This window comes from Agrilus planipennis, unplaced genomic scaffold, assembly GCF_000699045.2.
Source record: "Agrilus planipennis isolate EAB-ADULT unplaced genomic scaffold, Apla_2.0 scaffold42, whole genome shotgun sequence".
Taxonomy (NCBI): domain Eukaryota; kingdom Metazoa; phylum Arthropoda; class Insecta; order Coleoptera; family Buprestidae; genus Agrilus; species Agrilus planipennis.
Genome location: NW_020438888.1, coordinates 932866 through 943453, shown reverse-complemented (window position 1 = coordinate 943453; position 10588 = coordinate 932866). Strand labels below are relative to the sequence as shown.

The following is a 10588-nucleotide window of genomic DNA, read 5'->3' as shown; positions in this document are numbered from 1 at the left end:
CATTTATGAAAAATTTTACAATAAAATATAGCAACAGTATTCAATTTTTGACTTTTTTCTATACCTTTTTACCAAGAAAAACAACCCTTTACAGTTAAGTATTTTTATACATCTTTTTATTTTTTTATTTATTTAGGACATTTAATTTTTTTTTAAAGTTTGTAAAAGTATATTTTTTGCTAAACATTGCTATTTTCTGAAACATTTATGCAATAATTTTCCTTGAAATGTTTCTCTACGAATAGTATATTATTTACCTTCACTTTTATGTGAGATGTTTTAAACATAAATATACATTTATAACTGTTAATTAATTATTGTACCTTTTATTACTACGTACTATACTTTTTTAGATTACATCGTAATTTTTGGATTTAAATTTAACTCGTGACTGTATTTACATTTATGTAGATTACTCCCTCTTGACATTGTAAATAATATGATTTAGTCATTGTATTGAAGTAATTAATAACAAAGTTTGCAAATAATATACGTAATGTAGGAGTATTTAGGTGCTGTTAAATTAGGCTTTTCGTTTTAAAGTCGTCGAGGTTTGTATTAGCAAAACTACATCGCAACGATCGACGACAAGGTTTTTAAAAGCAATTTATTTTTAACTTGATGTGACGCAAAAACTACTTAGGTTTTTCGAAAGTATATGTAGTAAACGAGTTTACTACATAATATGTTTACGTTTTAATAAAGTCTTCATTTTTAAAAGTAATTTGGTAAAATGATTCGATATTTTTCAAACCTTCAACCACAGGCTCTATTTTTCATAAACTGTGATAGTTATAAACAAAAATTAAAAATATTGATTATCTTGTGTAACTATTTTCATCAGTACCTACAAAAAATATAATAAGTAATTGTCATGGGCGTAGATAGGTAGGGTCAAGGGGGTGGCACTGTCCCCTTCAGCAAGCTCATTCACCCCCTTGGAATAGGCTCTGAGGAGTCACAATATCGGCACAATGTTTGAACATACAAACCAAACACATTAAACCTATATAAACTTACTGCTATTGAAAATCTGCCCCCTTCGTAGGAAAAATCTCTCGTTACGCTCATGGTAATTTTTATTTTATTTTTTTACATCGCGAGTAATGAAGCATTTGTAAATGTCGAATGTCAAAAGCTTTTTTTGTAAAATAATTTCTTTTCCGGTTTGTAGCACTCCTGTAATACACCCTGTTTCCTGTATACCTAAGGTGATCATATTTTTTTATTTCAAATCCGGGACGGGAACTGGTAGCNTATTGGAGTGCCTCTAGGCACCTTACTGGGACCATTATTATTTTTAATATATACAGCTCGATCAACGAATCTGTAGCCGCGACAGAGGTATGCCCAGTGGCAAATTGGAAGGGATTTGACTAGAAGTCAAATTAGTGTAATATGGAAAGCAAGTCATAACCCTAGAACGAGCCGAGAAGCATATCGGTCAATCTCTACTCTTTTTCCCGCTTGTGCGCATCTCGCGACTTCAGATTCGTTGGTCGACCTGTACCTATTAATAAGGTGATCATATTTTATTATTTCAAATCCGGGACGGGAACTTGTAGCGAGGGGGGGGTTGTTAATTCAAATAACTTAAATACATAACAAATACTATTTAAGGATATAATAAAAATCAGTATTACTGAGTACAAAACTTTTTATATTTTTCTGAACTATGGATCTTTTTCAGTAGGTCTTTTTTACTTTGAAGCATTGTATAAAATTCTGTACACTTTTCTTCATAATTAACTTTAGTAAGTAATATCACTTTTAGTGTGTCTATTTCAAGTCAAGTCGTGTCACTTGTCCAAAGGCTATTAATTAAACAAAATATTCTTTCTGTAGAAGCATTTGTGCTAGGCATGCAGAAAAAGAACTGCTGATTTTCGTAAATTTGAAAATGGAAGTTCACGATTATTAAAGTGAGAGACCATTCAAATTTTGTAAAAATAATTTTAGCTGAAATATATTCAAAATAAATATTGAAAATAAGAACCTTTTCGGGACAATCCGGGACAAAAAATCTGAATCCGAGACAAATATTGCTTCTAGAAAAATCCGGGACGCAAGGTGGAAATCCGGGACTGTCCCGGCCAATACGGGACGTATGGTCACCTTATGTATACCATTAGTCAGATTTTTGTAGGTAGTTTACGTTTAATTATTTCCTAATATTTCATATGTTGATATTTTCCAAATTTTATTGTCATATTAGTTTCCTTCTTTAATCTAAAAACGTCCAGGACATTCAGCTCTTCCTTAGCAATTCTCCTAATAATTTTATTTCAAAAATAATAATTCAGTTATAGCGTTTATTTATTTTGTATGGTGTTTGTTCAGTGGTGTAAATTTTACGTTAAAATTGCAATTTTTAAGCCAAAAAGAGGTTCCATTTGGGATTATTTTGTTGATATTAACGATGCAAGTGCCAAATGCAAAATTTGCAACAAAATATTCACGAAAAGGGCGCGAGACCACCGTATTAAAGAGTCACCTAAGAGTCTGCCTCCGCAAAAATTTACTATTTACTTCTGTTTGCGTTATGACACTTGCGTTGCATAGCTAGTGGAAACTACGCAAAAGATCGTAAAGTCCGTTCCTAATACGTTAAAAGAGGGAATGTTGCTCTTTTGTTCTTGAAATCAAGGAAAAATGTCGTACACTCGGCATGGGTTTGATAAAGAATAGTTTTCGCTTGAGTATAGTAATATTTTAATATTATTGAAACATTACGTATTTCATGAAAAAATAATGATTATTGTATTACTTTCTATAAAAGTGGTTACATTTTTTTATTGTTCCTAAAAATGATTTAGTTGAATGGTTACACACTCTCTAAACGTTTTTCACAGCTGATTTATGTATATATAAAAAAAATGTTTGTGTAAAATTGGCTGTTTTATTGTTCTCATGACGCTATTCAACCGCAAGTAAATAGCTATCAAGTGATTCTTTTTTCTTTTAAATTGCAGAAAGAATCGCTTTCTGACGTCCAGTTACACCTGGCAGCCATGCGTGGCAATTTAGACTTGTTGAAACGGATCCTCGACAGTGGAAAAGTTCATGTTGATTGCAGGGACAAGGTAAATATGCTAACATTACATTCCAGAAGTATTCATAGGATGTTCAATGCTTTCTATTTTACGGTAAACGTGATTAATTCGATGATTTAGTATGTATAATTGCCGATTATTATATAAATATGATTACCATTAAGTTTGATGAATTACTGAATATTCGGTAAACAAAAGAAAGAACATGATTATCTCAATACTTACTTCGTTAGTGCTGTCTTTACCTTATAATTCTATGCAATCAAATAAAAGTATCGAATTTCTCAAGGTAAATATCATAAGTTTACAGTGGATAAAGACAACACATTAAAGCAATGCGCAATATAAAGTTGTCGGATAGTTTGATATATATTTAAGAATTCATCACAATTATTTACGGTAGGTAAAGACAACACGAACGAAGTAAGTCCTTTCTTTTGATTATTGCAATGTGCAGTATAAAGTCACCGATTAATTTGATAAATATTCAAGAATTGATCATATTTATCAGTGTCATTATATGTAATAACTGGCAAATTATACAAAATCACTGGATTACCATAATAGCATTTACCGTAACATCTATAACTTCAAAACATCAACCACACATTCAAAATCTTATCATGAAAATGTAATTTCTAATGGATTAATTTCTACGTTTCAATGATTTTTAATAGGTACCTTTCAATTTAATTGATTACATGTTTCAGTTCAGTACTTTTTTTTTAATTCTCAATCAATTTATTTACCAGTACGGTATATCAATTTGCTATTTATATACGAAAAATGATTTACGTAGCTCGGTACTTACGGTGAAAGCATTCGAGATAAATAAAAGGAAGTGGTCAATAATTAATTAGTTCAATTAAATGATTTTATTTGCGATTTCATGTATTACTCCAGTTCACCGTGAGAACGTGAACAAACCAGGAACAAACTCACGGATTAGTGGTCAGCGTTATTTAAATAATAAACAGTGCTATTGTCACAAATGAAAACCTTGACAAAAAAGACTATTTGCAATGAGAAAAAAGTTAGTTTTGCCCAAAAATAGAACTTAACAACACATCTGCAAAATTTGATTTGACGAAGGTGCTAAAAATTAATAGTGAAACAAAATAGACATTACACTCAGATGAAAATAAAATTATTCAATTATCATTATAATATTTAGCATCAGTTTTGTTTTACTGCTACCAAATCAAATTTTACAGACGTGTCTCGTACAATTAGTTATTTGTAAAACTAACATTTGTTACACAATAACTTTCGAATAAACAATAAATTAATATCATAAATGAAGATGTTTTTGATTATTTTGAAAATCTACGATTTGAAAATTAAATTCAGCTTCACTAATTTCTGGGACAAACCACTTACGACTGGACAAAAATATGTGCATTATTTAAATTTGTTAAATTAGCTTGATAAATAGCATCATCAACTGACGACTACAGATCTTTCTCATCGAAATTTAAACTCTGTATGCATTTATTTTACAACTTGACTCTAATAGTAGATAAAATTTGTGCTTCTATTTAGCATATATTTGCACATTGGGCATCAACATACAATTAAACCTTGAACTGCTTTTTTTACCATCTTGACCACCGTTAATAAATCGCAATCGCCACGTAAACAAATTTTATAGCAATTTGACTCTCAAGAATTTCTATAGCTAATTTATAATTTACGAAAAACAAAAAATTATATATGTGGCAAGCAAGTAATTAAAAAACAAATTAATACATTTGACCGTGAGAGTTGAAATGGTAAACTCATATTGGGATAAAATTGAGAATAACAAGAAAAAATCTAATTTCTTGAACAACAAAATTTAATTATAGAACGCGTCAAGTCAGTAATTGTTTGGTACACAACGGAAGATAATAATATAATGAAGTTATTAAAATGAAAATTGGAGCGGTGATTAAAAATTGCTGTCACGCCTGAAAAAAATTAACAACTTTCGAAAGTAAAGCTGATGCTAACCAGGTACGANACAGAAGAAGTTAAAAGACAAGTAGCAGACATTGAAGAACGTCACAGGGAACTTTTGAAGATAGAAGAACAACTTACTGAAGTCAGGGATTTATTTACACAAATTGCGATACTGGTCCAAGAGCAGGTATGTAGAAAGGCATGGTGAAGCGCCTTTTGGACCTCCTCTTACGATCTCACCCACCCCCATCATCTAGACATTTACCAAAAGCACCAACTTTCCCAACTTTTCGTTACCTGTGTGTATATATATATACCAAAATAGATTGATTGTACATAAAATCTCAAAATTAATAAACCGAATATTTATAAAAATATGTATGTACAATGTACGTATACATAAATTTGAAATTTAAAGTTTAATTGCACTAAACTTAATTTAGGTTCTAAATAATATAATATTTGGTTTTTAATCTACAATTGCATTCATTAATAACTTTAAATGTTTTACATTGAAATCAAACTGACAATTTTTTCAAAATTATTTCCCTTGGGTAAATGCCCGTCTCCCTGACCCGAACTTTTTCGCTTAAAAGTTTCTCAAAAATACGCCCATTCTAATGACGAAAGTCACNAATTATAGAACGCGTCAAGTCAGTAATTGTTTGGTACACAACGGAAGATAATAATATAATGAAGTTATTAAAATGAAAATTGGAGCGGTGATTAAAAATTGCTGTCACGCCTGAAAAAAATTAACAACTTTCGAAAGTAAAGCTGATGCTAACCAGGTACGACATACGTATGTGCCGAGAATTAAAACTTTTATAATAAATAACTTTCATGTGGCATATCATGGATTTCCATACCTTGGAAATCGTAATTATGGATGGTCAGTAGGAGATACGATCTCATAAGTCCAAGCTCTCAATTACCCGACAAGCCTATACAAAGCTCCTTACAGCTTTACACTCCAGAATTTATTTTAGAGGATAAAAACAAGCCAGAGCATAAACGACACACACTAAAAACGCTTTTTTGTTCTGTGTAATTTGTAATATTTTTCTTTAATAAAGAACCTAAAGATTAATTAGTTGTTTATTAAAACAATTGACGTATGCGACTATAGGAAGGCACCACTCCACTTATCCTTGCTGCTGCCAATGGACATTACGATTGTGTCAAGGAATTGCTTGAACAGGGTGCTGATGCTTCACAGAGAAGGGTGGTAAGTACTTTATTGTGACCACAATAAAGTAGGTTTAAAAAATGCATTTTTTTTTAATAAAATCTTAAAGAGAAAAGAAAATATTAAAAAACTGCCGGCAGTTGTAAAACCCTGTGTATTACTATTCATGCATTTTATAAATATAATATTAAAGTGAAAATTCATTCTCAATTTTTATGAACTATAAATTACCTCACATTAGCGAAGAAAAATTGCTGTTGTTATTACGCCCTCGCCGGGAATAGAACCTGGAACCTATCGCTTAATGAACCAATGCTCTGTCCACTAAGCTACGAGAGATGACAACAGCAACAATCACTAATCGTACTTATTAGTTCAGAGAATTTATAGTGGACAAAAATTGTGTTTCATATAGTAAATTATAAGTATAATATTTTTATTTTACACCTCATCATCATAAGGTCGTCAGTCCTAAGACTGGTTGGACACGCACCTTCATTCCTTCCTATCCTAAGTTAATCTTCGCAATTCCCTAAAATTGAAACATCCTTTATCCTTAACAATTTGCGAACTGTAATCTAATCTAGGTCTACCTCTACTCCTCTTAATTCCTCTAATTAACACCTAATTGACTTTTTTAAAATTTTTTTAACTTCTTCAGTTAATTATTTATGGGACATACATCTGATTATTTGTTTTGGTATTCAAAAATTTAAATAAACACAAAACAATGAGGTACAGTAACTTTTTGGTTACCCACGTATTCGCAAAAATTTTAGCAGTTAATTCAAAAGCAAAATGTGACTAGTTGGATTTCAAACAAAGAACTGATCAAATTATTACAATATTAACCCAATAATGTTGACTAATTATAAGTCATGGCCATGTCATGTGCCAATTTATTAAAGCAAATCAGAAACGTTTTTAGAAGCACACCCTGATTATGCATACAGTAAAAAAAACTATCTACTTGATTAAATATTCAGATTTTAAAATTAGCAAATATTTACAGAATACGATTAATCAAAGTCAGTAGGGGATGATAAGTTGGTTATTCTTATAAAACCAATAGCCTACGTTTCGCCCTTATTTACACAGTTTTTTGGTCAACTGATAAAGTCCTGAAAGGGCGAAACGTCGGATGCTGTTATAATAGATAAACATGTTTTCAGCTACATTACTATATTTACACCTTTAATTGTATATTGAAAAATCATTTAATAGTGGATGATTCTGTCATATAAAAAAACATTTATGCAAAATTTCAAGTTGTACCTTGATCAATACGTCAAACTTTGAACCTTCTTATCACCCCTTTAGGGGTTGAATTTTAAAAAATCCTTTCTTAGTGTTCACCTACGTTGTATAAGTCGATTCAAAGTCCCTAAGCCGGGGATTTGGGCTGTGCGTTGATATATCTTTCAAGATAGATAAATGTATTTATTTTTTTGCTTATAGAATCGTAAATTTGGTTAAGTTCTCTGCGTTTACCCCATTTAATAATTTGTAAAATGAATTAAGAATCCTAAAATCTTCATGCTCCACATTTTTACTAATTTATAGTACAAATTTAATTCATTTCAAAAATATGTTTTAGACTGGAACAACAGCCTTATTTTTTGCTGCTCAAAGTGGATTTCTCGATTTGGTTCAACTTTTGTTAGACAACAAAGCCCCAGTTGACTCCATCAGCGTGGTAAGTAGGTACCGTAAAATTACTTAAGATATTACCTTTACCTCATTGCCATAGTCTGTGTAATTGTCCCACATATGATCTCTCAAAGTTGTTACTATATTTACAATATATATATATAGTAGTGCTTTATAGATGANTTTAAAAATAAGTACCTATACACGTGTACTAAAACTTGTGGTAGAATAATAGATTCGAAACAAAGTATCTATAAAATTATTGAATACCTCGTTATTTTTTTTTATGAACAATGATTTGTGGGAGAAATAATACAAAATCCAGTTGAACAAAAGTGGTGCAATTAAATTAAACTTTTCGCCAAGTAATTTAAAATTAATGAGCTGAATTGTTTCATTGTGATGAGCAAAACTTAAGCGCCTATTAATTTCACTCTTTTCAGAAATATATTAAATAACTTAAGTAGGTTTTAGGTATTAATTCAAGATACAGGGTGTTTTAACGGTTAACACTTTTTTCGAAATTCTAAATTAACCATGAACAGAAATGAATTCTTTTTTTTAAAGCAACAAGACCCTGCGCTTTTCTTTGTTTTCTATCTGTAGCCTTTTTTTTAATTGTGATTTTTATAATAGCTCTAACTAGCTCTAAATCTAAATTATCCCTTGGATATTTATATTTTTAATTTCTACTCCAAAAACGCAATAGATTATAACCACTTTCAAATATTTTTTTAAAATTACGAAAGCTTGGTAGAATAAAACAATAGAAAATCAATTTAAGAAAAATAATAGCCAAAAACAATTGTTTGTTACATTGACTGCAATTTTTTTTATTCTAGGATGGGGGAAGTCCACTATTTGTGGCATGCCAGTGTGGTCATATGGATGTGGTGAAGCTTTTGGTGGAAAAAGGGGCTAATGTGAATGCCCATATGAAGGTACGTATCCATTACCGTATTTATTGTATTTTCCAAACGAAAAATTATACTTACATAAGTTTAAGCGTCGTTTATGGAAAAGAAAACGGAAATACCAAACACGATTGTAAAAATGATCGGAAACAGCGACCAAGCGTGATCACATTCTCATTCACTAATGTTGCAAATAAAAAAGCGTGTTAATGGTCGATTAATTTTTATGTAAGATTAGAATGCGTTCAGTAATGGTAGGAAATGCAGGTTGATTATTTCCTGTTGGTAATTATATTTTTATGCTAAGGTGCGTACAATGTACAGTAGCCTGGTAGGTAGTTGTTGCTTTTGAGTGGTACATTATAATACAGTTTTGCTAATTAAAGAGATACAGGAAATATGAGGGAACAACTAGAAAATAAATTGTAAATAATAGAATAAGAGAAATTAAGTGAAATAGTAGTTTAAGATATCAAATGAGATGGCTAAAAATGAATTTGTTTGGTCCCTGACAGTATTTTTTTAAGAAGATGTTTCCTTAAAAACTTAGCATCTCAATTAACTTCGATATATGATGGACTTTTAAGATTTTGTAGTCGGAAACTCATTAATATTTACATACATTTTGGAACGTGGCGCTGTACGGGTGCGAAACATAGACACTAGGTGATGCGGAAAAAAGGTTGTGTTACATGCGAATGATGAGGATATCGTGGATAGAGAAGGTTAGAAATGAAGAAGAATTAGAATGAATAGGAGAACAGAGGACTCTATGGAAGCCAATAAGTCAAAATAGGCGAGATAGGTTGGTAGGACACCTTCTCAGACATTAAGGTTCAATCAGAGACATATTAGAAACAGAAATAAGGAATTAAGAGGAGTAGAGGTAGATCTAGATTAGATTACTGTTCGCAAATAGTTAAGGATATGGGATGTTTTAGTTTTAGGGGAAATACGAAGATTAGCTCAGGATAGGAAGGAGTGGAGGGGCGTGTCCATCCAGTCATAGGACTGACGACCTTATGATGATGAGATTTTGACCCTATATTACCCAGTTTTTATATATAAACTTAATAAGCCTTTTTATGTTGTTTGAATTTTTCGGAAAATAATCATCTAGTAGTTCCAACGTATGCAAATTTCAAAATACCTTTGAAACGTTTGACCGTCCTTGATTGCAAACTTTTCCAATTAAAATTACAATCAGAGGTAACTGCATTACATTTTATAAACTATCCATTGTCCCAGTTTAATGAAAAAGTAAACGCTTCAAAACCAATCGAAAAAGAAAAAAAATGTAAAAGCAACTGTTGTGGGTAATAGTAAACATACGCAAAAACACATTTCGCTCTAACGGATTTGCTTTTATGTCTGGTCAATACCACATCAGCCGTAAAACTACTAGAGAAGCCAACTTACAAACAGAAAGTGATTCACAATTACTTAAAACGACTTTTTGTTCTCTTTTAACTAATACAAGTGCGAGCGCTGGCTAAGAACAAAAGTACGTACTTACTCAAGTACCGTTGTGTACTTGTTCCTTTTTTCATGGCCGTCTTAAATTACGCTCTCCTGTTATATGTATATTATACACAAGTAAAATAGAAGCTTGTTAAAGTTATGGGCTGTAAAACATGATAATTAAAACATTTGTAATTCGAAAAAGGTTGTTAAAGGTGTATGTTTGGAGCGCGGCGTTGTACGGATGCGAAACATGGACGGTGGGCGCGGCGGAAAAGAAAAGGTTAGAAGCGTTCAAAATGTCATGTTACAGGCGAATAATGAGGATACCGTCGATGGAGAAGGCTAGAAATGAAGAGGTATTAGAAAGAATAGGAGAA

General features: G+C 31.3%; 1 protein-coding gene across 1 annotated transcript in view; it reads left to right on the top strand.

Moving 5' to 3' along the window:
* The window catches only part of LOC112906825 (ankyrin repeat domain-containing protein 29), a 24682-nt gene that overhangs the window by 1792 nt on the left and 12302 nt on the right, over positions 1 to 10588 (top strand). The window contains exons 2-5 of the mRNA XM_025981816.1: positions 2973 to 3083; positions 6124 to 6222; positions 7781 to 7879; positions 8676 to 8774. Coding sequence (XP_025837601.1) covers positions 2973 to 3083; positions 6124 to 6222; positions 7781 to 7879; positions 8676 to 8774 — 408 coding nt within the window. The remainder of the gene's footprint in view (positions 1 to 2972; positions 3084 to 6123; positions 6223 to 7780; positions 7880 to 8675; positions 8775 to 10588) is intronic.